The sequence below is a fragment of the Anabrus simplex genome, chromosome 6 (assembly GCF_040414725.1).
Source record: "Anabrus simplex isolate iqAnaSimp1 chromosome 6, ASM4041472v1, whole genome shotgun sequence".
NCBI lineage: Eukaryota > Metazoa > Arthropoda > Insecta > Orthoptera > Tettigoniidae > Anabrus > Anabrus simplex.
In genome coordinates, this window is record NC_090270.1 from 282,822,412 (window position 1) to 282,849,975 (window position 27,564).

The following is a 27,564-nucleotide window of genomic DNA, read 5'->3' on the forward strand; positions in this document are numbered from 1 at the left end:
TAACCTAACCTTTAAAACTGTTTGTGGGGAATCTAATGCAGTTAGTGATGAAACTGTGGAAGAATGGATCGATAGAAGATTGCAGGAGCTGACCAAGGAATACGAACCCAGGAACATAACCTAGATGAAACTGGACTATTTTTTAGTGTGTTGCCCAGCAAGACATTGGCATTCAAAGGAGATAAATGCCATGGTGGGAAACACAGCAAGATGAGGCTCACAGTGATGTTGGGAGCCAATGCTGATGGCTCTGAGAAGCTCCACCCTATGTGATAGGGAAATCTAAAAAGCCTCATTGCTTCAAGAATGTGTTATCATTACCTACTGCCTACGATGCCAACCATAAGGCTTGGATGATCTCAGATCTTTTCCGACAGCAGTTAACTGCTCTGGATTAAAAAAATGGGTCCGCAAAATAGGAAGAGCCTTCTTTTCATCGGCCGTTGTCCAGCACATCCCGTGGATGTTAATTTGAGGAATGTGCAATTAGAATTTCTGCCTGCTAACTGCACAAGCAAGCTACAACCTAGGGGTTATTCACTCCTTTAAGTCACTTTATAAGAAGAACCTGGTGCAGTGAATTTTATTCCTTATGGATGCTGGAAAGGATCCATCATCATTTAAAGTTTCAATCCTGGACGCACTTCACTTCATTGCAAAGTTTTGGAAAGCCGTGAAGCAGACTACCGTCTCAAATTGTTTCTTGAAAGCAGGATTTTTCAAGAATCATGCCGAATTTTCAGCTGCCAGAACAAGAAGAAGAAGACGACGTGCTACCTGACGTATGGAGAATGTTGCAGTCAGACTGCACTACTCAAGATTTTCTTCGGGTAGATGATTCTGTGATCACTGCAGAGGAAAGAAGTGTGGAGGAGTTGGTTGCCGAGCACACAGCAGCCGAGTGTCTCACCAGTGACAGTGATGAAGCAGAGGAAGACAGTCAAGTGATGCCTACCAGTTCTGATGCAAGTGCAGCAGTGGATGTTTTATGCAGGTATCTGTCATCTGTAGAGGGGGGAATGAAAATAATTTTCATATGAGCTTGAAAAACAAATAGAGGTCATAAGAAATAAGAAGTGTAAACAGAGATAGATTCTGGACTATTTTGGTAGGAAGCAGTGATTGTGAAGTTTTCCATCTGGAATAAATTTGTGTTATGTTGCAAATACAGGTACCATAGTAGCAATTAAAATGTTTCAGTCAGAGAAAATATTGCATCTTAGATAATTCTGTAGCCATTCTAAGAAAGTAACCACTGTAATATTAAAAGAATATATTACACAAATTTTTAACCACCTACTGGTAACCTTCTCCTGGGTAAAGGATGAGCAGAATTACAAAGGCAGTGTAGTCAACAGTCAATACAGTACAGTAATTAACTTACATGGACCTTTATTTGAGGTAAGTACAGTGAATCAATTGAGATTGGAATACTCTATAAATTAATAATACAGTATGCATTTGTGTAACATTTACCTCCTTTTCCAGAGCATTTTTATATATACCTGTACAAGTTGTTTCCCACGATTTACACTTTCCCCCCTTTTACACCAATATTCTTTGGTCCCCTGAAAAGTGTAAAAGAGGGGTAATACTGTATTTTGTCCTTCCATGTTTATTATCAAGTTTTGTTTGAACCTCTAATTCCTTTTGTTCTTCAATGTTTCCCAGCATTATTGCTTAGTCTAGAGAACAATCATTTCAAAAAGATCACAGATACCTTTTGAAGCAGATTTTGAAAAGTGAAAAATCAACTCCTCATTACTTGCTTAAAACGGACAAATACTTTGAATTGGAACAAAAATGGATGGAGCTGAAAAAGCAGAATCAAGAACACCCCATAAAATAAAATAAAAAACACATTTTGCAAAAAATAAAGGAAATGAAAATATTAACTACCAAGCTGCACTATATGATGCGATCGATGCAAGCTAGGTGCAACTGCATCATGACCGCCAAGGTAATCATCATTATCTTATGCTTCTTCTTATTAGTGTTTGTCCCGCAATGGACCAGGGTGTTTTGCAAGCCAATCTCACTAGGTTCTATTAAGTGCATAATTTGAATCAAGATGAACATAGCGTCTGTCTTCTTGAAGGCGATCAGGCCAGCGTTTCTTGGGCTGACCACGTGGCCACTTCCAGATGGCGTGAATCGAAGTGCTACCTGTACGACAGAAGTACCTACTCTATGTATTACGTGGCCATACCTCCGAAGTCAGGTCTCTCACATCTTGTCTACAATCGGGGCAACTCCCATGATTATCCAGATTTCTATCTTGGTGACGCGATCTATCTGTGTCAGGCCAAGTGAGCAGCACAACACGTGCATCTCTATAACATGAAGTGCTTGTTCGTGCGCGACTGTTGCTGGCCAGCATTCAAAGCCATACAGAGAGACTGGGCGAACAAGTCTTGTAAACCTTGGACTTCAGGTGGGTTGGTATCCGATGACCGCAGTGAACACCAGTGGTTTGTCGCCACTTCATCCAAGCTGCATTTACTCGTGCACGGGTGTCTGGAAGAGTGTCACACTCAGAACTGACCAAAGAGCAAAGGTACATACAACTGTTCTACTTTATTGAGATCTTGACCATCTATCTGAATGGTTCCCTACAGACCGCACTCCATGAATTTGGTTTTCTTTGTATTCAAAGTCTTTCGTTCCACTTCTGAACTTGAATTTGTTGATGGTCCCAGGCAGCAAGTAAGACATTGTCAGAATACAGTAGTGACCATGGAGCTGATGACTGGATAATGGAGGTGACTGTGTCCATACACAAAATGAAGAGAAGCGGTGACAGGCAAAAACTTCTAAAAACATTCATAGATGTCAAAAGGGAATTCTTTCCACATACAAAATGTCAACAAAGAAAACAAAGTGGGTGAATATTTAACTTAATTCTGTACTCGGAATTGAACAGCAGCTGCTAAAGTCAATTCTGTTGACTTCCAGATACAATCAGATGGTAAGTTTATGTGCGTAATGCATAATCAAAATTTGTCTTGTATCATTTGTTAGAAATCATGAGAGCAAGGAGACAGGCTACAATTAAAATGAGATTTTAATATATAGTAGCCCCAAGGCATCTTGTAGTTGTATTTCGAATAAGACTGGACTGCATCATATAGTTTCAAAACCTCTTGAATTCGATGGCCAGAATCAGAGTTCAGTTGAAACGGTGAATCAAGATACTGAGAATACACCAAGATCCTGATATGAGGGACAATATAAAATAGTCAGAGCAACTGAGATAGAGATAGATATACAATTCATGAAGAACAGTGTGTTCTATTTGAACATTAATGAACATTAAAGTTACAAGACCATGTTCTACAATGACATCCAAGTAAACCTCCAAATTACTGCAATGTCTTTGGAGTGACTACAAGATATTAAGGATTACAAAAATCATTGAAAATTTGTCAATAAAAAACATATTACAAGCTTACAGTAGAAATTCTTCTGTCAGAAAGAACAAGAACTAAAAAACCGTGAGACACAAACCAGGGAGATAAAAGAATGTTCCGACTAGTCACATTGTACTGATCCCCAATATAGCTAAATCCAAAGAAGAAAAAAATCCCTCACACTACCACATTCTGCTGCTGTCTCGTCATAGAGGGTTGGTGACCATCATGGAGTAAATTTTCTCATTTTGTGTTTCCTGTATCATGGATGTTTGTTTCAGTGATAAACTACTCCAACCATGTCCATGTTTCCCTTCTATCTTGCCTTCTATGATCAGCTGTATCACGCTGTATTTGTCACTTTGGAAGATTTGAATGAAAGGGGCTGCTTTGCAAAGCTTACGACTTCTTATACTTTCCTGGCTCAATGGAGTACCTTGTGGCTGGTGACAGTCTATTCATGGGATCTTTGAACATTCTATGATGCATTCACATTTCAAAGGCCTGCAGTAGAATCATTGATGAATCATTTTAGTGTCTATCCTTCGACACTATAAAACAGCACCAGTAACGCACAACACTTCACGTCACGCCATGCCACACCAACACGTTTTGAATAAGAAGTCAATGTTGCACACAAGATATTTCAGTTTTGTAATGGAATTTCTGGATTTAATTTCTATATCCAGATCCTGTATCTGTGTTAACCAGCATCTTAGGTACTTAAAATGTTACACCCATTCAATGCTGTCTCCATCTAGGGTGATAACAGTGTTTCTGATTTTTCTGTTTGCTCATTATCAAGAATTTTGTCTTCTGAATGATGATGTGGTTTTTTAAACTTGTTGCTTATTTTGATAATACTGTTCAAAAGGAATTGAGGTCTTCTAAATTGTCAAAAAGTGTCACAGGTTCATCTGCATGGCGGATGGTCCTTATTTGCCTCCTGTCGATCTTTACTCCTTTATCAGTTTTGTCAAGGGCAATTCAAAAAGATTGTTTCAGTGTACAAGTTTCAAAGGATTGGAGAGAGGACACAACTTTATCTCAGACCTTTTTGTATTGTCAAATATATATAATTGGTAACTATACAGTGTGTTTCCAAGGAAGTATGTGGAAAGTAATCGAGACTAGGGGTTGGGAGATAGGTGGTGGATTGTACACCTCAAAATATCCCTATCAACATACACTGTTAATCCTCAGTTACTACTGCAGAAACTTCGAGAGCTAAATTTTAACAGTGTATCACTTCGTTTCTTTTTATCTTATCTTGAAAATCGCCGGCAATGCGTAACAGTTGGAAATTTGAGTTCAGGATGGCAAAGGAAGACCCTCGGCATCCCTCAGGGGTCGGTTCTTGGACCACTGCTATTTATCATCCAAATTAATGATATATCAAAAGCTCTTAAATTCTGCAAATTGCAAGTGTACGCGGATGATATACAGATTTACTATCATTCAAAACCGAGTGATATTGATACTGCAATTACTAAAATAAATTCTGACCTTCAACATCTTAGTGACTATGCAAATAAAAACAGTTTATTAATGAATCCAAATAAGACTCAAGTTATTATTATCGGTACCAGTAAAAACCTTTATTCCCTCAAGCAACAGAACATCCCCCCAATAATTTTAAACAATAAAATCATACCCTACTCTACTTCAGTGACCAACTTAGGAATTATCATGACTGAGACTCTAAACTGGACTCAACAGGTGATAAGCACATGCAATAAAGTACATAAAAGCTTATATCCCCTGAAACGGTTCACTAATATATTCTCTGTTCGACTTAAAGTACAAATAATTCGCTCTCTTATACTACCTATATTTGACTACTGTGACACTGTGTTGACTGGAATAACCTGGGACAGTAACAAGAAACTGGACCGGAGCCTGAACAGCTGCATAAGATATATCTTTAATCTGCTATATGATGCTCATATATCACCTTATTATAAGGAGCTGTCGTGGCTTCGAGTGCACCAGCGCCATGAACTTCACATGCTATCGCTTCTGCACAAAGTTCTTTCCACTAATACTCCCGACTATCTGTCTTCATCTTTTTCTTACCTCTTGTCCTATCATGAACACAATACAAGATCTGGTTCCTCTCTTGCCATACCTATAAACCGCACTGCTGTGTACAACCGCTCCTTCATAATCTCTGTGTCTAGGTCATGGAATTCGCTACCTGCGAACATTAGAGAAAATCCTTCTCATCGCAAGTTTAAAGTGGCTTGCCGGGAGCATTTGCTGGGTAGATCCCACTGACTTGCTGGATAATTGTTGAGTGAATGAAGGAATGAATGGGATGAATGAATGGATTACTACAGTTACATAATTTAAGTGTACGTTATTTTGTGTTTTTTAAAATTAAGGATTCTTTCATTATTATTATTATTCTTATTATTAGTATTATTTGTTTTATTTGTATTCAAAATTATAAGTTATGTATATGTATACTCATCTAGTGGTTAAGTGTAAGAGAGGCCCTTGAGCCCTAACTTCACCACCAATAAAGGCATTATCTATCTATCTATATTTACGCGAATAATCCCCACATATTTTTTAAAAAATCTGAGGCACGAAATTGGGGTGCAGGTTTTATTTGCATCAAGGTTGGCAACACACTTCTGGTTTTCAATGTTGGGTGTACACTTATGCTTTGTTTAACTGCAGATGGAAGAAAACTGCCCACACGTCATATTTAAATGGAAAACAATTCAGACTTTTAATTCAAAACTGCCTTTACATTAAAAAAAGTGTTTGCAGAGTAATTTAAATTCAAATTTTCTCGGCATCACGATAGAACATGTCTTCTGGAATGTGCAGGAGTAGCTTTCGGCACTTCCACTCGTCTCGGTGTGTCTACAATGTGTTTCATAGTTCCTAAGTTTAAGTGAAATTGCAATTTGTTATTATTCAGTGTTTTAAGGAACACCACAATATCACTTGGCAGGTAGTCTCCCATGTGCAAGTGCTTTACTTATTGGATTACTATACTGTATGCATTTTAGATGCCTTGTATTTACACAGAAAGTACCCGATGCCCTTAAAATAGAACTTTCCTACGACTATCCTTGTACGATTTCCTGCCACGGCACTTCTCTCATACTTCAGAAATGTAAACACTTGCCACGTCACAAAGTATTCTAAGACTCATTAATACATGCAATCATCTCGATTCACGGTTTAAACCTTACAAATGCCATGGGAAAGAACTATTTCCGATATGTATCCAACAAGGTGCATTTACAATGTTCAAATAATGCACTTGGATCAATCACTGACAAACATAACCTCATGCAATGAAAGAAAAAAAAAAAAAAAAAATCACACAATTCAAAGATGAGGATAAATTATGCTGGCTCCCCTGTGCAAATGCATTATTTTTTGAATTTCTGTACTGTTTGCATTTTTAGATGCTTTGTACTGGCATGGAAAGTGCCTGACGCCCTTAAAACATTGTGGCTTATCGAACTTTGACGAGGGGTAAAGTTTCTCGTTTCCATGTGCATTGCAACGCACTAAAATGACCCCCATCCCCCACTCTTGTACGATTCCCCGGCTGGCATTTTCTCCTTTAAAACCATAAGACCGTTTGGGTTCGCATTAAAATAAAGCAATACAGTTTCATCGGCAATGACAATATTGTTCGGTGCCTACGAATTTATTATATGAGCCACGTTTTTTTGTCAACTGTCGGCATCGCCAGTGTTCGCAGATTCTGTTTTTCCGCACACTGCCTGTTGCGTGATATTACGACATTCCTGAACAGGTTGAATACAAAAGAATTCCAAATTCATTCAACTTAGTAATCATGAAGCGCACTGTAGACCCACCGAAGTGAGCGTAAATGCGGAAAGCTACGGTACCCCTCCATGTTCCGGAACACACGTGCTATTATGACGCAGATAAATTTCGAGTTGAAATTACTCTGTAACATGATATTGTTTTAAAATGTAAAGGCAGTTTCAAATGAAAAGTCTGAATTTTGGTAATGGGGCCGACATTGTACTTCGAATTACGAATTATCCGTATTTCGAATTAAGCAATTTAAATAAAACGCAAAACTGTATCTCACGTTTCCGGGAATGAGACCTCCTTCGAATTAGGCAGGATTTTGAATTATCGAGGTTCTACTGTATTCATAGAGACTCTGTTGCTCTGGAGTGTATTACCCAATGCCTCTCCTCCTCCAACTACTTCCTACAGGTTTTGGAAAACCATGTACAGTAAGGGATTACTTTATTTTCCTTTGATTCATCTTCATATCTTATAGATTAAAATGGAAACTAGTTTATACTAGGACAGACCAGTAAAATCAGGTTTATTTCAGGATAATCCAGTTTGGACTAGGCCAAATCATTTCATCCTATCATGCTTTGATTAAACTCCTTTGGCCCAGTAATAACTTGTTTTAGTTGGTTCTAAAATTAGGTTTTTCTCTTTTCTCTATAAAAAAATTAAAACCACACAAACACTCATACACTCTCTGTCTCTCAGATTAGGCTCAGTACAGTTATCAAATGACAAAAATAAAAACAATAGGTTGATATACTGCAAAATGTAATTTATGCAGAAGCTCTTTACGAGATCTGCTACAGGGAAATTACCTAGAGTGGTAAGTATTCTTAATTCAGCTCTTTCAACATCAGTTTGATTCTTTGTATAGTCAATGTGTTAAAATTAATGTATCAGTGACTAAAGTCTACAATGTCTTTCAGACAAGTCAGCTGAATCTTGTCACATGTGTATGTATATTGCACCGATGAATATTTCCCGACTTCCGAAGTTCATAAAACATCGTCTCAGTAGTCAGGGTCTCCAGTTTGTTTGTATCCGTCTCGTCACGTCAAAGGGGATACCACTGCACAGAAAACATACACAAAAATGTCAATAATGAGGAATTATACGAGTCATGTAAAACATGTTAATCCAAAATGGTTAGTCCAAGATTTTGCAAGAGTGAAATTATTGAACATTTGTAAAGGGAAATAAAAGAAAATTGCAACTGTAGTGTGTTAGCAGAGCCAATGTGACAAGAGCATATGTTCCAGCTATAAGACAGATTTAATATTTTCAATTTCTCAACAGAACATTAAACTCAGAGCTCATATGGCATACCAGTCTAATACAATTGCCATTGCATATAGGATTGTGTAAAAGGAACAGCACTGTTATTACTGGAGAATTGTTTTAGAGGTATGGATATCCTTCATGATCTATGCCTCAAATTGGAGTCACTGATCATCTCCTCTCCTTCAGGCAGACCAAATGTTCACAGGCATTAATTCTTCTGTGTGCCCAACATTAATTTATCCATTTCAGACAGTTCTGCTAAACTGTATTCCACAGAAATTTCTCAAAGACAGTGACAAAATAACATGCACACTGAAAGAAATCCTCCAGATTCCTGCTGACACACCTGATGGTATAATATACACCCACTGAAGTTCAAAGGTCTATGACTTTTCCAATCACAGTGGGAAGCTGTCGTGCAACAGATTACAACCTTTGTACCCTACAAATGAATCAAACTTATATTTTTGGGAAATAGGCACCTCTCTGAGGAGAGTAACAACTACCTACACAACCTGCACATTTCAATTTGTGACAGCTTATTAAATTCCAAGAATGGTCTATTGGATTCTTAAAAATTAAGACAATTACTGAGAGATCAAGATTCCAAAAATGGTGTCAGCTTCCTCAGAAGTGAAAAGGTGTTATCTTATTTAAAGAACAACATTCAGGAAACAGATGGATAACATACCATGAAGGTCTATCCTGCAGTGACTGGCATGATGCTCTAGAGATGAACGCTAACGTCACAGATGTTCAAGCTGTGCCAGGCAGGCCCCAAGATAATCATTGTCAGCACTCCCACGACAGAAACCCCTTTCCCATGTCCTAGGACACTGTCCCAATGGTGAAACCCTGCGACTTACTGAACAACATGCAATATGAAGCTCCATCGCTCAGTCATTAAGAGACACTGGTAACACAGTACACAAAGAGGTCCATGGGTTGTCACAGAATGGCAGGACCCGTAGGATAGATATGATAGCCTTGAAAAACATCAATGGATATATTATTGATCATACGGTTTGAATCACGCGCTAACCAGCCCAGTAAAGTACATGAGGAAAGAACAGCATTTAAGAGCCAACCATCTTCTTCTACTGATGAGAATATGGACTGGATAACATTGAGGTGTTAGGCCTCATGATTGGTGCAAGAGGGCCAATACCTAGGTTCTTGAAGAATTCCACTCAAGATTCAACCTATCAGAATTGTTGACGAAGACTGTAGTCCTCAAGGTCATGAAAGTAGACATCATCTACATATTCATTAATATATTCAGTATACTTTGTCCTCATGGGGAAGGGTTTATACTCTGAATAAACTTTACATACAGAACTTGTTAAGAAACCTGTCTTCTTGTTACAGTAGAGCAAAGTCGAGAAGTCGTGGCACTTGTGCACAGTCTTCATTTTGGGATGTAGAATGGGCTCACTGATCACAGTCTCTTGAGGGGTGTCAGTTTAGTCTGCAACAAGCTGTCGAGTTGGTAACTTCCATCTCAGTTTGTCGGTACTCTCTAAACTCAACACAGTTTCTTTCGTCTTGCCTTTGCCGGACTGATTGGCTAAGATGGTTGAGGTGCTGGCCTTCTGACCACAACTTGGCAGGTTCGATCCTGGTTCAGTCCGGTGGTATTTAAAGGTGCTCAAATATGTCAGCCTCATGTCGGTAGATTTACTGGCATGTAAAAGAACTCCTGTGTGATAAAATTCTGGCACCTCAGCGTCTCCAAAAACCTTCAAAAGTAGTTAGTGGGACATGGAAAATAATAACATTATTATTCATCTAATCTTCCATGTTGCTATGCCTATTTATTGTTCTATTATGGAGTAGAGTTTTAATATATTATTACGAACTGTACAAACACAATGGCAATGACTCAAATTTAATTTCATTGAGTGTGTAATGCATTTCTGAACATGCAAACAAGTTTGTTCTGTAATATACGTTTTGGGTCTTTATTATTCTGAATATTTCAGTTTGTATTGAAATTGTGAAGATTTTTTAATCTATTGTGTTTTTTTCAAAATTAGCCTAGTCAGCTTTTGTAATTAGGCCTAATAATTTCCTATGATTAGTACACTGATATTTCTACTATATTTTTATTCATGGTGTCTGCTGGAGATTATTATTTTGAGTTTTAAATTTGATTTGTGTCTAAGTGTGAAGGAATATGTTACGCTGTACATTCAAGTGAAACAATAACAACAACTCTGTTAGTGAAACTGTAATACAAGGTTGAGTTTGCTGTCCGACTATCTCTCTCTCACACACACTTTTGCATCGTTTCCCCATTATTATTATTATTCCTTACTAACATAGCTCACATAATGCATATTGACGTGCTACGGCTTCCTGGCTCCATTCTACCTGTAATTATTTTATGCCTAGTTTTGTGAAAGTTGCCTATGAGATCAAAATAAGATACCGAAAGGAACACAGAACTGATTGGCACATAATTAGAGTACTAAAATATGACTTTGTTTAACATTTGCACTTGTAAAATTTACCAGCGCTTCTGGTGAGAAGAAAGAATAGCCAGGGAGACCATATTCTTTACAGCTCTGTCTGAAGATTTGCAGTCATATAACAACTTGTTGCATAGTTACTGATATGTTTGTATTCTACTCTTAGCAAACATACCTCATTTAAGAAAAATGCATTTTATTTCCAACCACCCCTTATATCTTTTATTTGGCCCCATATTAAATTTGAGAGTGACCAATAGGCTATTATACAGTAGAACAGATTGCCTGTGGGAAAACTGATAAACAAAACTAAGATTCAGACTGAAATTTCTGGCAGGATATGCTAGTTACAAGATTGGCTTTATTTGTGAATGGGGAAGATTGAATATATTCTTATTGTATACTGTGTTATCAGTCACTGCAAACATTATATTGTTCATAGCAATTGTGGTTTGCTTTGTTCTTTTAGCTTTCCATAACAATTTGCCTACTGCATAATCCTTCAGTATAAGCAGCGTAGAGAATGGGGTACGCAGTTCAGGATTCAAAATAAGATGTTTGTGTCTTCAAAATCCTTAACCCTATTACATGCAATTCAGGCATCATCTGGTGTGAAAATATTTCATTTTCAGGAGGTCAAAAGCCTTCCTATAGTCGATGAAGACTGCGAAGTACTTCCCTTTCGGGTGTCTCAGTGCCTGTTCTATTTCTTCTTTCTGATCGCCTTGATGGTGTTACGTTTTCGTCGGAAACCATATTGTTGTTCAGGGATCAGGTGGTCTATCTCTTGCACCAGTCTGTCCATTATTATTTGAGAATATTTTGAAGTCAGTATTTTCCAGGGCGAAGTCTCTGTAGGAGTTGGGGTCTGCTGTATCCCCTTTTCCCTTATACAAGACTTTTATGACGGAGCTTCTCGATGCTTCTGGTATTTGACCTTTCTCCACGCATTTGTTAAACAGGTCTGTCCACGTTTCTGCAAGCCAGTTCCCTGATTTGCTCATTGTAGTTCCCATCGGGGCCCGCTGCTTTTCTATCCTTCGTCTTGAAAATTGAGTTTTTAACTTCCTCTTTGTTTAATTTGATGTTGTTAGCTCTGGTTTCTGCTCTTGTATGGGATATATTTTGGTATTGTCCGCTTTACGTTGAGGATATCGCAGAAGTAGCTTTCCCAAATGTCCATGTGTATTGTGGTATTGTAGCTACTTCTCTTGGTGGGCAGGTCAATGAACGGACTTTTAGTTGCTTCTTCTGTTATGCGCCCGGCTTCTCTTTGTGTTGAATTTTCTTTTCTATCAGCATTTCCTTGTGTATTTTCCTTTCTGTTGAATATTCTTCTAGAGATTCTCTTTGATTACTGTCTCCGGTTCTGTGTAGTGCTTGTAGTGTTGTTCTACGTTGTATATAATATTCTGCGCTGAACCACGGTTTAGCCTTTCTGTCCTTATGAGGTATGGCTGCAGATTTAATTATTTCCTTGATTGCAGTAGCAGCCTCATCCAGGTTGTCTTCGCTTATTAAACCTCTGTTTTTCCGTTATTTCAGTGCTCGGGTTAAGCAGCGCGTCTGGGTTGATTTTTCTCGTGAATTTTTGTTTTGGATTGCTTGTTTGAGTTTGCGTTCCTGTTTGTCTTAGGGTTAGGTGTGTTCTTAATGGTATGTGTTTTCTGAGCAGAGTGTCCGCCGACGTCCATAGTGCTTCTTGTGTTTCTGGAGTTAGATCTCTTCCTTTTGAAGATTAGGTCTAGTGCACTTTTGCCATTGTATGTGAAGTATGTCATGAGATCCCGTTTATTTACCAGCTTATAACCCTCCTCTTCCATTAGTTCGAGTACTGCTTTGCTTTTTTGGCCTGGTTTATCCAGTCTGCAGTTTAAGTCTCCTGCAATTACTATGTTTTGCTCTTTCTCGACGTAAGTAATGATTTTAGCGAGTATTTCAGTCATGTCTCCCACTATTGCTTGAGGTTGTATCAATAGCCCTGCGATTGTGATGTATGCTGTTGTAATGATGACAATGTTTTCTTGTTTGTAAATGTTCTCTATTTTGCCGATGTGGTTGTTGTAGAGACATGTCACTCCTCTAAATGGTCTTCCTTTTTCCTTCTGTTGTGCTAGGACGTGTATGTTATAGTATCCGGTTATGTTCCGTGGTTTTGTGAGAAATGTTTCTGTTAGGATGATTATATTTTCGTTAAACATTGTTTGTTGTAATCGAAAGCGACTTTCAACCTATTAGGTCGTGTTACGTACATTTAGTACGTGATGAAGAGATGTTAAGTACAGAACAAAAATGGCCAACCAGTGGGATCCGAAATCACAACCTCCCGATTTCGTGTCGGTTGCTGTGTTGAAAGCCGTGTGATGTTTGCCAGTCCTTCTACATTCTGCAGTAGATTGGCTAGCTTGATCTCATCACTTTTGTCGAGTCTTTCCTTGGTATGGCATACGTATTATTTGTCTTTGAAATTATTGTCTCCGAATCGAAAAGTTTGGTAGATTACCCCGTCTGGCCAGATTCGCCTACACGACTGACTCCCTTTTCCCTATGGGCACACCGATCTTGAAGACTTTGCTTTTACCGCGAGAGGGGAGTTGTTCGCAGCTGATAATCTTGTTTATTCCATTCTGGGTGAGGTGTTCTTTGATGTCCTCTTTGATTGTGTCGCGATCCAATCTCCCTATGAAAATCCAGGCTGTCTGGGGTGCCACTCTCAGTTTTCCTACTTCTGGTCCTCCTATGCCAAGTTGTGGGGACCTTCTTGGGGTGTCGTCAGGTCTTCTTGCCTCTCCTTGTGTCGTAGCATCACGGTTGATATTTTTGTTGGGTAATCCCAGCCAATCGTTGGTTGATAATGATCTGCTAAAAAACATACCGGTCTACAATGTAGTAAACATAAACAATGGTATAACAATCTCGAAAGACATAATGCACACCAACGAGGTCATGCAAGGGGACCCAATCAGCCCCATTCTTTTCAACATACTGACATCAGACATAATAAGAATAATAGAAAACAACAAAGGAACCTCACTGCACATGTATGCAGACGACATGGTTCTTGGCTCAACCAGCCTAGACAGTCTACAACAAAATGTCAACAACCTTGAGACATGGGCGGAAGAAAATTCCCTGCAAATAAATGAGAGCAAGACAATGCAAGTGACCTTCAGAAAAGGCGGAAGAGTGGCAGAAAGTGAAAGAATAAAATTCAGAGGCACACACCTGGAAGTTGGACACACATATAAGTACCTAGGAATTACACTTCAAACAGGGAGATCAATTAGAATCCATATCAAAGAAAACGCGACAGCAGCTATTACAGCCACCTACAGAATTAAGGAACTGCACAAACTCTCTCTAGAATCAGCAATGACAATATTCCACGCAGCAAGAAGTCCGATCATAACATATGGGATTAAAATAATCTGGGAAAATCTACCATTATCATTTATCATTAGCAGAAAGTCAAAGCAAGATACCTGAAGAGAGCTTTATGTCCCCCAATAAACACACAGTCAAAACTGGTATACGTACTAGCAAAGGAAACATAGTACATCGAGGACCTGAGATATAAACACTCACAACCAACCACATGCCAATACATGCAGATTCTTGAAGAAAGAAATGTGAAGAAATATGGCCAGAATTCAACACAACTGACGCCATGATGGAGAGGAAATGGACTGGCACACACCAGGAGCTACAACATGTAGTAACAAGGTTGGCTATACATGGGTTCCACCACAAACTCTGTGCGACGGCGCACTACCACGAGGTAAAAGAAAACTGCAAGTGCACACTATGTGGTAAAAGATGTGAGCGGTATCACATACAGGTATGCAGGGAAAGAACCAAAACAGTGACAGTACAGTAAAGAGACCTAATTATAATATCTTAATATCACCAACTGCTGTATAAAGAAATTCCCTGTATTAATGTGTTAAATGTAAATGTACCAATTGGCCATTCGACTGCAATAAAATTTCATTTTCATTCCTTTGCATCCCAGATGTACTGTAACTGGTCAACTGCTTTTCTTTGCTGATCACTCTGCTATTCAGATTTCTATGTATGAACGTGTAGTGTCATGTCTGTCTGTTCTGTTGTCTGTTATTGTAGACTATGAACTATGTGAATTATCATCGGTCATTCTACTCCTTGTTTAGCGTTGTGACCTAATTTCTTTGTTCCCTTAATATGTATCCCTGACAAGACGTTACCCAGACCGGCCTTCAGCTCTTCATAGTATAAGGTGGCCAGGTAGGCCAATGATCTGCTTCGCTTCATCAAACCATATACTGTACTTGCCGTTTTTCTTCGAGGTCTTCTGCCTTCTACTTTGCCTTGTAAAAGGTTTTTTTTTTTTTTTTCCAAACTCTGCCCTTCCCTCTTCAAAATATGCCCAAGGAACCACAGGTAGCTTTTGCTCCCACAGGAAGATAGCTGTTCAGTGATGTTTAGTTCTCATATTATGGACTCATTTGTTGTTCTCTCCGTTCATGCTACTTGTAACATCCTCCATCAATGAAATATTACCCATCAAGGGTGATTTTAATGCCAAGATAAGGCAGACTGTTGAAGATAAATTACATGAGACTTGTTAGATTTTAAGCTATGAGTGTGAGAACTATGGATGGGAATGAGGGCATGTTTTGAGAAGCCCAAGAACTTCTCAATCATTATTTATTAATGTAATAATTTTAGTACACATTTACAGCTACAAGAGGATGTCATGGGCTGCTAGAATTTCACAGAGGTCGCAGAGAATAAAGTGTAATGAAATAATTGTTTCCGGTGTATTACTTTCAAAATCAAAAATACATCAGGCATGATTCTCTACGTGAAGAGCCACAAGACAATTCAACACAGTCGAGCATCCGCTAGTACCTCTTATATTTTGAAGATTACATGTGTAGCAAACAACATTTGTTCTTCTTCATGCCTTTTCTTTTTGTGAATAATTAGTTATAATTTGACAGTTAAATACATAGTTCTTATTTATAAAAGCAGGAGAATGCATATTTCAAAAGAAAAGCAACACACGATTTTTATTTAGTTACAAAGAATACTGTAGGTAATATAACAGCTTTGGTTTCACAGCCAGATCTCAATGGACATAGCAGATATTTCATCTGTTTGGGAAAAGTTCCTAAAGTAGGTTTTGTACTATTTAATTTATTTTTCTAATTATTATTTTGTTATTATAAACACCAAGGATTCAATATATAATACTCAACAGGCAAGAAATTGTAAAAAGATATTACACAAGTGTTACAACAGACTAACCAAAAATGTGATCCTTTAAAACAGCTCCAGTACCATACTTTGCGAGAGAACTATTTGCAATGCGTTCTGATTTACATGAGTGCTCAGACAGCACAGCATTATTCACTTTGACTAGAGAGGCGCTGTGAGATTCTTGAGATTTTGGCTGCCAGACTCAAGATTCTTGAGTGAGAAAAATTCCAATTCTTAGCGAGAAACGAAGATGGGGAATGTTTACTTGAATTCAATATGAACAACAATAACCAATCTATCTTTGCTAGCATGCAATTTAATGCTATAGTGTGATATGCCTTCTGAAGTTGAAGACATTGAAGAAAGGAAAGACAGCATGGAGATGGGATGTAGGCCAGTTGAAGGAAAAGAGAGAAAGGGATTGTTTCAAGGAAAATGTTGCACAAAATGAAAAGACAGAAAGAAACAATAGAAGAAGAGTGGACAGATTTGAAAAATGAGATCAGTAGGGCTGCTGAAGAAAAGTTAGAAAGAAAGGCAAGACGAAGTTAAGAATCAGTGGATAACTCAGGAGATACCTAGACCTGACAAATGGCAGAAGTACAAGAGTGCAAAAAATGAGGAGGGCAGAAAAAATACAGGAGACTAAAGAATGAAGAAGATAGGAAGTGCAGGAAATCTAAGCTGAAGGAATGGCGTGGAAGGTTGTATATCCGTAGGCAAGGTAGATGCTGCATATACGGTGTGTTGGAAAATTCTCCGCAGTGATCTTTGCTGGCAGTGATACTGCATATGTTGGCAATGCTCTAACTGACCTGAGCAGGATGCAATGCTATTAAAGTGAAGGTCTGGGCAGGTGGTCAGTAGCTTGTGAGACTTAAGATGCTTACTACACAGAGAAGCAACCATTGTTAGTGGAGTGGTTTCCTGGGAAGGTGACAAATACACAGACCCAGTGAAAGAAGATTTTGTAAATGGTTTCCCAATTCAGTTCTACCACATTGTAATACTGTGCAAGATTTAGTAAGTCAATTTCATAGCAGCGAACCCTATTTGTGCTCTGTAGAGTGGTAGATCACCAATTCTAATGGACGAGAATCTTTTGGATATTGGTATTTCCAACAGGCTCCTTAAAAGCCCATCTAAATCCAAAACGGCATGTCCAACTTGTTCTATAAACAACTATATACTGCAATGCTTGCTGTAAGAGCCAATGGCAGAAAGCTTGTACCTTACATTGTTTTGAAATGGAAAACAATGTTGAAAGTAAAATTTCCGTGAGGGATCCACGTTCATATCCACGAAATAGGGTGGACGAACACGTCACGCATACAAGATTGGATGTGAATGGTTTGGGAAAATCATATGGGATCTCTCCTATGATGCCCAGACCTCTTCATGACTAAAGTTTTCGTGGCCACGCCATGGAAGACTCTGAAAATTAACGGAAACTGTGAAAACCGGTTTGGCAGTGATTCCTCGTGGACTGACATCAGTACTTCAACCCTTGGACATTTAGATAAAGTATCCATTTAAGAATAACGTGCGTAAACTCTTACCAGTGCTGGATGGCTGAAAGTATGCATAGGCAAGATTCAGAAATCACCTGTGAAACTGCTTTGTGAATGGATATTGCATGCATGGGACACGATTTCTCCAAAAGTGATTGAAAATAGCTTTATGAAAACAGGAATCTCGAATACATTAAATGGGAATGAGGATGGTTTCTTATGAAGAGATGTGAGCAGTGAGAGCAGCAGTAGTTCGTGGTACATTGCCGGCAGCAACATCGCCTATAAAAGTAAGACTACTTTTTTTCTTTTCCTTTTTGCCGGTATGTCATTACAGTATTACTTATGTGACTGGAACTTTGGTTAAATCATATTTATTTCGCTTCAGATCATATTATCAGCTCATAACGGGAAAAATATTTTCCCGTGTCCATACTTCAAACCCACATGTCCAACTTGCCTCATGTACTCTATATGACTGTTCAAAAGAAAACTTATGCAGTATTTTTTGCCAAATGATTTCAACCAATTTTGTGTACAGTATATTTGATGTATCTTGTAAATAAAATGTTAATATATCTGATTTCCCTGAATAATATATGCACCAACATTTTTGCTTTATTTTTAATTAAAAAAGAAAGTGCGTTAATTATGTGAGAAAATATGATACTGACTAACATGAGAAAAGTCTATGAAATAGACACTTAAGTTTTACGTACTACAGTCTTGCAAGTTTTATGTTTTAAGGCTTACAGATCGACTCATATGTTGCATAATCCTAGCTTCCTGAACACAAGTACAACTTCTTTATTGTAGCCGTAAGAACTATCTGTGATGGTGCGATGTAAAACAAATTGTCAAAAAAAAAATTAAAAAGTTTTTTAAAAAAATCACAATTTTTGACAACCCCTCTAAATAATGTCCTGGACAAGAAAGGAGATCTTAGACAATCAACCTCTCTATTCCAAATTATTTTCCCGAGTCCATACTTCAAACCCACATTCCAACTTGTCTTGTACTCTATATGACTGTTCAAAAGAAAACTTATGCAGTAATTTTATGCCAAATGATTTCAACCAATTCTGTGTACAGTATATTTTATGTATATTTTAAATGTAAATAAAATGTAAATAAAATGTTTATATATGTTGTACGCCTACTCTCAAAACCACCCAATAGCTGCCAGGGTTATCAACAAAAATGTTACCAATGTATAACACCACCATCACCATAGGCCACACGTACATTATGTAAGAGTTAATTGAGGAACATTACAGGGGGAAAGGGGCAGAATATACACATTTTGATAAAAGCAAAGCCACTAACAAAGAAGAAGACGAGGGGGGGGGGGGGAGATAAAGCATTATTATAAACTGGAAACAACTGACACATTTTCATAAAAGCAAAGCCACAAATGAAAAAGAGGAGGGAGGGAGAGAGCAGTCTAAACTGGAAACAACTGTTACTTAACACTAATTCTGGGAACATAACATTGTATAAGATACAAAATAACAATACCTGACCTCTACTCATCCATTTTCAACCTCTTCCTACGGTCATCTGTTCGAGGGTCGGCCTGCATTACCTTCAGTCTTATGCCACAAACTTCTTGACCATGCAGTGCCTACAAAAATAAAATAGATACATAAATGACAAGTCAGTAAGGAGGAAATTTGATCAGAATGACAGATTTATCCTTACCTGAATAGCAGACTCAGCAGACTCCTTTGTAGCATACTTGGCATAGCCACAGTTCTTGCCATTTAGCATATATACATCAATGAGGTTACCAAAACGCCCAAACACATCCCTTACAGCATATGGAGGTGGTGGACCAGGGTTACATACAATGAACAACCTGTGTAAAATACAAGTGCAATAAATTGTAATTGTATCCAAATATCAGCACAGGACAATAACAAACAGTAGGTGGAAAAAATATACCTTTCTGCAGTTTCTGCGTCCATGGGAGCAAGCGGCTGAGGTGGAGGCAATTTAACAGAGCAATACGAAGGATCATACGTCTCTCGCGACTGTATATTATTTCCCAAGCCACCAGCACCTGTGCAAAACACATAAATATTACAACAATGAGGATAAGCAAACATACTGACCAATGAAATAAATACTGTATTTAACTGCTCACAACTATATGAAATAACACACACTGCAGTAAAAATGAGATACAATATTAAAATGTCAGGGAAAAATCTTCAATCTTAGTATTTCATTTTTTTTTTTTTTTTTGCTATTGGCTTTACGTCGCACTGACACAGATAGGTCTTATGGCGATGATGGGATAGGAAAGGCCTAGGAGTTGGAAGGAAGCGGTTGTGGCCTTAATTAAGGTACAGCCCCAGCATTTGCCTGGTGTGAAAATGGGAAACCATAGAAAACCATCTTCAGGGCTGCCGACAGTGGGATTCGAACCCACTATCTCCCAGATGCAAGCTCACAGCCACGCGCCGCTAACCTCATGGCTAACTCGCCCGGTCATTTCAATTATTACTGTCCATTCCTGTAACACTGAATAATCTGCACATCCTAATTTTAAGGGAATATTTGAGTCTCAAAGTACACTGAACCGGTGTGTATCACCTGGTAAGGGTCACAGCTCAGGGTTACAAGCGAAGACCTCAAAGGAATCTACAGCGGAGAAGAGTGAAGCAGCTCTTTTGTGAATATGAAAAATAATACATCTGTTTCTATAAGTCCGCAAGAAACTGCCGATTTTATATTGCAAGGTGAACAATGATTCACTGTATTTCACGTTGCTCTAAGTTTGAAGCTGTCTTAGCTAAGCTCTGGAACCTTTTCTTGAACTGTAAAGTGCTATTTATAATAACACCATATCTCTATGAACTTCAAGATGGGAGTATGATACTGCAAGCACTATCTCTTGTATTTCTCTGTAACTAGTTTATGGATCCAGTGTTGAAGTACATGCGATACATTTTCGATTGGATGGAATGGTACTGCAGATGCCGCACAGGTCAGAGAAAAACATTTATATGAAATGGTCAATTATGCACCTTCACTTAACTTCAGTCATTTGGTTATTAAAAAAAAAACCACACACACAGACCCTTGCCTAAAATTTCTGAGACTCCTCCAAACAGTCAAGTCAAAATGAATCATCATCCGGTTGCCAAATGTAATGAATGACTGCAATTTAGTACTAATTCAACACCAGATAATTCAACCATTATAGAAAATGCTTCAACTTCTAATGTTACAAGCACTGTATCACCTAACGACTATGAAAAAAAATCTTAGTCACCTCAAAAGGAATCCATGTCAAAATAATTAAAGGTAATATCTTCATCCCATTGAACATCAGATCAGCATTTTGAGATTGTTAAATTTAAAAAATCTCTTTAAGAATGATAAGAGCATAAACATAAATCAAAAGATAACCAGCATATCAAGCACAACAAATCTTCTCAACAAGAATATTTGAAACACAACCAGAGTGGATTTTGTCATCTGAATTATAACTGTGAGAATTATGTGATAAAAGGACCATGGATTCAATGCCAGGACTGCAATGTGTGATATCATGAAATATGTGTTGGGGGGAAAAGGAAAGAGATACTGTGTGTGATGAGAATTGTACCACCAACCGTACAATTGCGATCAATCCTTTGCTTTGTACAATTTTTATAATGAGGGTTTTTTTTTTAATATAGTGAGTTTCTCTCATTGATTGGCCGGCAGGTGCCCAGCTTATCTGCCTCCCGTTGACTCATCATTTCCCGTTACACAGCACAGCGACAGCATGGGAATGCCTGCACTTCAGGTCCGTGCTTAGAATGTGTATCAAGTGTTGATCTGTCGCTCCAAGTGTTCTTGAGTTGTGAAGTGTTACTTTGGGGTATAATTCTCATAATGTCTCCACATGTGTACACGATAGAGGAAAGGATACTTATGTACGATAATTATGTGAAAACAGACTCACGCAGGGAAGTCGTTAGGTGATTTGTAACACAATTTCCAGGAATACACCCTCCACATAGAGAGACCGTGCAGAAACTCGTCAACAAAATGAGAGGAACTAGTTCTTTACTTGATAAGAAGCAAAGTGTTAAACAACATTAATTAACATGGAAAAAGTATATGAAATAGCAGAAAGATTCGAGATGACTCTTAAAGTAATCCTCTCACACATGGCTAAGTTTAACCTCCAAATAATTCATGGTCAAAGAGTGCGACCAGAAAACTAGGTTTAATAACCTACTGGTCCGAAATATACAACTTCAGCTGACTTTTGTTTTAGAAAGTGTGTGATCTGCAAATAATGTGCTCATATTTTCATGGACCCCAGTGCAATTTGTTGTCTGGTGTTTTACACACTTCATGCACTGTTTTTATTCAATAAGCCCCAGTGGAAAAGCTTTTTGTATTTCTTCTCTAGTCTTTTTCACGCCTTTTAATACTCTCTTCTTTACAAACACTAGATAGCCCATGTCTTTCATTGTACCCATGCATACAAGACATAAAATGTACTCATGTCGTACAAAAATTAGAACATACACCTACAAAATCCCTAAGACGACTTGGACAAGAAGCTGGAGTTGCAAAGAGTTCAGCATGGCGGGCTACGAAAATGTTAAAATTGAAACCATACAAGAAATGTGTGGATGCAGATGGAGAGCATTTCCAACATTTCCTGTCATACGGTACGAGCTTATTTTCTTAATTTCATGTTTGTCACGTCCTCGAAGTAAGTCTTCTTTGGTCTTTATCTTTCTTTATTTCCTAGTATTTCTTTCTTTAAAGACGTTTACTAGGAAGCCATTACATCTCAGAATATGACCTACAAGTTTTATCTTCCTTCTTAAAAAAAAAAATTTTCTCTGTTGGATAGTTCTGATTCGTGTATTCAATAGTATGCTTTCTCGTTCAACTCATTCCCTGTCCCCTGCAGAAACGTCCACACAAGGTTTAACTGAATAAACTAACCTCTGAAATCGGTCATCCTTTCTGCGCCGTATTTTAAAAAATAATGTTATTGACTTTACGCCCCAATAACTGCTTCTGCGGTTTTCGGAGACACCGAGTGCCGGAATTTATTCCCGCGGGGGTTTTTACGTGCCAGTAAATCTACCGAAATGAGGCTGACGTTTTTGAGCACCTCCAATTACCACCGTACTAAGCCAGGATCGAACCTGCAAAGTTGAGGTCAGAAGGCCAGCGCCTCAACCGTCTGAGCCACTCAGCCCAACCTGCCATATTTTGAGATGTATCACATTCTTCATTTCAGTACACGACATTAAATTGATTGTTTGTTTACTTCAGCCTTTATTTCTAACTACTATCAGCCAGGTTATTTACGCATTTATTACGGAAACATGTTGTCTTTCATTTTTGAATTGTGTTTACAGAACAACAGTCAACAAGTATTACTAATCGACTCTGAGATTCCCTTCGAGTTCAAGCGTCGAAGAAAGAGCTCGCTAGTGCACATAGCCTGAAAACTACACCCGAGATGATCGTTCGAATTTTTTATACTCGTTGGAGTCCATAAACATCGATAATAAAAATAATAACGCATGCTTAATCGCTCGTAATAACGGATGTATCAGTGATAAGGTTCCTGATGTAACCGAAGGATAATACACAGTTTAATATAGGAATTTTCAAGGGACATAAAAAATCTGTTGTTACAACCGAGTTCTCACTATATGCCATACTCACTATAGAGGATTTCTACTGTATCTTATAAACTTCAAGATGATTTAGCCAGGCCTATGTAAGATAGTTTGGCCACATATTAAGGAGGACTGGAGCTATGGAAAAGCTGATTGTCGAGGGCAAGCTGCAAAAAACAACGATCCAAGGAAGAACTCCAGCAAGGTGCATTGACAAGATGGAGTAGGTTGGGAGGTTTCTATATCTAGCAACTCAACCTGCGCAGGATAGAGGAGTATGGTGAAAACTCTGCAACGACACATGGCGTGCCACCACACCCAGTAATGGCTACATGGATTGGGGAGAGTACTTGCTCTCCATGGTAACGCATGTCCACATGCTGTCAATATAACAATCGGCACTCTGTGCGTTTTCACTGGGGTATCATGGATCAATCACCTTCCAGCCAAAATTTCTCCCCTTGCATCTATCACGCATTAGATGCACCAGAAGGAAAGGAGAACGCGTTTCACCACCAATCGAGTAGGTTGTGATCCTGTGGAAAAAGAGTTCAAACCAACACCCAACGTCCTTTATAGTGAAGGATCTAGATTTTTTTTTCAGAATTATGACAAGTAGCTGAACAGTGAGGGTGATTATTTGCAGACTCTTTTGAATGCTAATCAGTATGCTGTTGTGATAATCTTGTGATGTTGTTATCAATGATGTTAGGCCAGAATTGTCTCTAAGGATGCAGCGCACTCAAAATGCACGTGTGAAATACACATGCAATTTAAGAAAATACGATCAAGTATCGTCTTTCCTAGAATTAGAGTGGTTGCGACTCCATTATACTTCCTCTCTCGTGCAACAAATTCTTACTACATCTTCCCCCATTTTACCTTTCTTCGCATTTCCATTACTTTCAAATGTTCATAACAGATATGCAAGGGTTCAAACATCAAACATGCTCGTCATTTCTCATCATCGAACTGCCGTATATAACAACTTTTGTTTTGTTATTGGCTTTACGTCTCACTAACTACTTTTACAATATTTGGAGACGCCGAGGTGCCGGAATTTAGTCCTGCAGGAGTTCTTTTAAGTGCCAGTAAATCTACCAACACAAGGCTAATGTATTTGATTACCTTCAAATACCAACAGATTGAGCCAGGATCGAACCTGCGAAGTTGGGGTCACAAAGCCAGCGCCTCAACTGTCTGAGCCAATCAGCCCGGTCAACTCATTTTTTGTGTCTGCCGCATGAGAATGGAACAATTTTCAACCATAGTGTCATTTGAAAGAGCATTAAGAGGTACAATAGGATGCGAGTGAACTGTGCAGTTCTAATCTTTCATGATCCTGTTACTATAATATTATTACTAGCTATTATTATTATTATTCTCGTATCAGAAACATACATGTTGTACACAGTTATAATTACTATATTACATTTGCCCAAAACTTGGCCACTTCCAATGCATTTTTTGATGCTTGATATAGTTCATCTTCTGTGCAGGAGGCTGGACATAGACGACACTGGAGCATATGTTGGACGGTCTGGTCTTCTCCGCAGTCACATTGGATTTTTCTTGATCTATGTAGCCCCATCTTTCCAAATTAACTTTGGATCTGCCAACTCCAGATCTCAGTCTATTCAGGGACTTCCAGGTCATCCATTCTTCATCGTAGCCAGGAGGTAGAGTTTCAGAAAATCTTATCCAGCCAGGAGGAAGGTAGGATGTAGCCCTCCATAATTGCAACCTGGCTTTTTCAGTAGTGGTTCTAAGTTCCTTTGAAGTTCTGAGAAAACTCTTCCTTGACTTTAAACGTTGCAGATGCGGTTCATGCCCATATAGAGGATGGGTCCTTTCCTGTTCCACTGTCTTTCTTTCCTTGTTCACAGCTATTTCTCTTTGAACAGAAGGAGGTGCTATTCCTGCAAGGTGGTAGAGCCATTCAACTGGAGTGGATTTCAAACAACCTGTTATAATTCTGCAAGTTTCATTGAGAGCTATATCCACCTGTTTGGCATATGTTGAATTATACCAGACAGGACACGCATACTCTGCCGCAGAATAGCATAGTGCCACTGCAGAAGTTTGGATGGTTTCAGGTTGGCTACCCCACTGTGATCCGGCCAGTTTCCGTAAAAGATTGTTCCTGGTGGAGACTTTCGATTTGCAGTTCATGCAGTGCTTCTTGAAAGTAAGAGATCTATCAAGTGTCACTCCTAGATATTTTGGAGACTCGCAGTGTTCCAGTTCGACTCCTGACCATACTATCTTTAACTTGCGAGTAGCTTCCCTGTTTCTCACATGAAAGGCACACACTTGTGTCTTTGAGGGGTTCGGTTTAAGCTGGTTTGTGCTGTAATATCTAGAAAGATCATTAAGGGCATCCGTGAGGGTGATCTCCACTGTTTCAAAATCTCTTCTCTGAGTGGCTAGAGCGAGGTCATCAGCATACAAGAAGCTACTGCAATTGGGGGCTATGGGTTGGTCGTTTGTGTATATATATAACAGAATTGGAGCCAGCACACTTCCTTGCGGAAGACCGTTTTTCTGTAGTCTCCATCGACTACGCTGTTCTTGGAAATCAACAAAGAACCTGCAATTCTGCAAAAGAGTGGCGATGAGTCTTGTTAGGTTAAAGTCCTTGGTTAGATTGTAGACCTTCACTAATAGTAGCTGGTGGTTGACAGTGTCGTACACTGCTGATAAGTCAACAAATACCACTCCTGTCACCTTACGAGCCTCAAACCCATCTTCTATAAACTGGGTGAGGTTTAATAACTGTCCAGTACAGCTTTTACCAGGACGAAATCCAGATTGCTGAGGTATAAGTAATGGGTCAATTACAGGTAATAGGCGATTTAAGATCAATCTTTCCAGCAGTTTGTAAAGGTGACATAGTAGCGCAATTGGTCAAAAATTCTTTGGATCATTCCCTTCTTTGCCAGGTTTCAGCAAGGCAATCACTTGGCTCTTCCGCCATATCTTTGGAATTTGGTTTCTGCTCAAACAGTTATTGAAGAGTTGGAGAATCCATTTCTTTGTCATTAAGCCAAAGTGTTTAATTTGCTCAGTTCGTATATCATCCAAGCCAGCTGATTTTCCATTTTTACTCTGTTTGATAGCCTTCTCTAATTCTTCCATGCTGAGTGATGATGTTAGGTCGTCGCTCTCCTCATGCTCTTCTCTTTGCAGTTTCGGTTTTTGTGATTTGTGGGTTGCCTTCCCGTTCAGCAGTAACTGATGTGCTATTTGGTTAGCAGTGATATTATGATGTGCGGTAGTCTTGGTTGGATCATTGCTTAGACGTCTCAGAAGTCTCCAAGCTTTATGACTGTCTCTTTTCAGGTCCAAGTTTTCAATAGTTTGTATCCACTGATCCCTTTTGGTCTCTCTAATAGAGGAAATAAGCTTGTTCCCTGCTTCCATGGTTGCTTCACTGAAAGGATTTTCTTCAAATAAGTTGCTGTATTCTGCAAGTAGTGTGGTTTGATCTGAAGTAAGCCCGGGGATATAAGATGTTCGACAGCCACGGGGGACAGACATCCTTGAGCATCTCTTTACAGCTGTGGTGAAGGTGTCATAGTAATTGGGTACTGGTTCTATAGCAGATATTTCAGCGTCCAGTAATTCCGCAAATCTTGACCAGTCTGCCTTCTTAAAATTAAACCTCCTCCAAAAGGATACCATCTGAGGTCTTATAGCAGCAAATACTTGGTCTATGCTGTGTATTGGGTATTGGGGAACAGACAGATTTTACACATTGTTGGTTGATATTGCGGCTGCCAAATATGAGGTCAGGATTGTAAGCTCTTCTCCACCTGCCACTGTTAAAGGATCCAGGTAGTTTTGCATCATGGATTAAAGTCAGCTGGCTTATTTCTGCCCATTCTTGTACTAGCTATAATAATTATTCATTTTACAATAGTGTAACCATCTATGTCTCATTGGGGTGAAATTTTATTTCAGTTATAACCTACTTTGATTAAGTAACTTTGCTTTCTTTAGTATGAATTACGATAGCATTAGGTCATGATTAGACATGATGCTTTTTGCAAAGCGCAAAATCTTACAAATTTGGCTCAAAAACGCTAAATAATTTACAAAATTATTTGGAACTGCATCATCTGAAGTTAAGCACGGAGATTCAAGGCGAGTTGTGGCAATAACATCCGATAATCGATGCCACAATCAACTT

The 27,564-nt window shown here is 38.7% G+C and overlaps 1 protein-coding gene across 4 annotated transcripts in view; it reads right to left on the reverse strand.

Annotated features, from left to right (window-relative positions):
• The window catches only part of LOC136876461 (RNA-binding protein 45), a 279,414-nt gene that overhangs the window by 46,603 nt on the left and 205,247 nt on the right, over window positions 1–27,564 (reverse strand). The window contains exons 8-11 of one of the 4 annotated variants that reach the window (XM_067150447.2): window positions 19,666–19,783; window positions 19,423–19,579; window positions 19,245–19,345; window positions 7,969–8,286 (exon numbers count right to left, since the gene is read on the reverse strand). In XM_067150447.2, the coding sequence (XP_067006548.1) occupies window positions 19,247–19,345; window positions 19,423–19,579; window positions 19,666–19,783 (374 nt within the window). In that variant the 3' untranslated portion in view covers window positions 7,969–8,286; window positions 19,245–19,246. Of the gene's footprint in view, window positions 1–7,968; window positions 8,287–19,239; window positions 19,346–19,422; window positions 19,580–19,665; window positions 19,784–27,564 lie in introns of those variants that run through there. The other 3 variants (XM_067150448.2, XR_010860594.2, XR_010860595.2) reach the window with 3 other exon arrangements.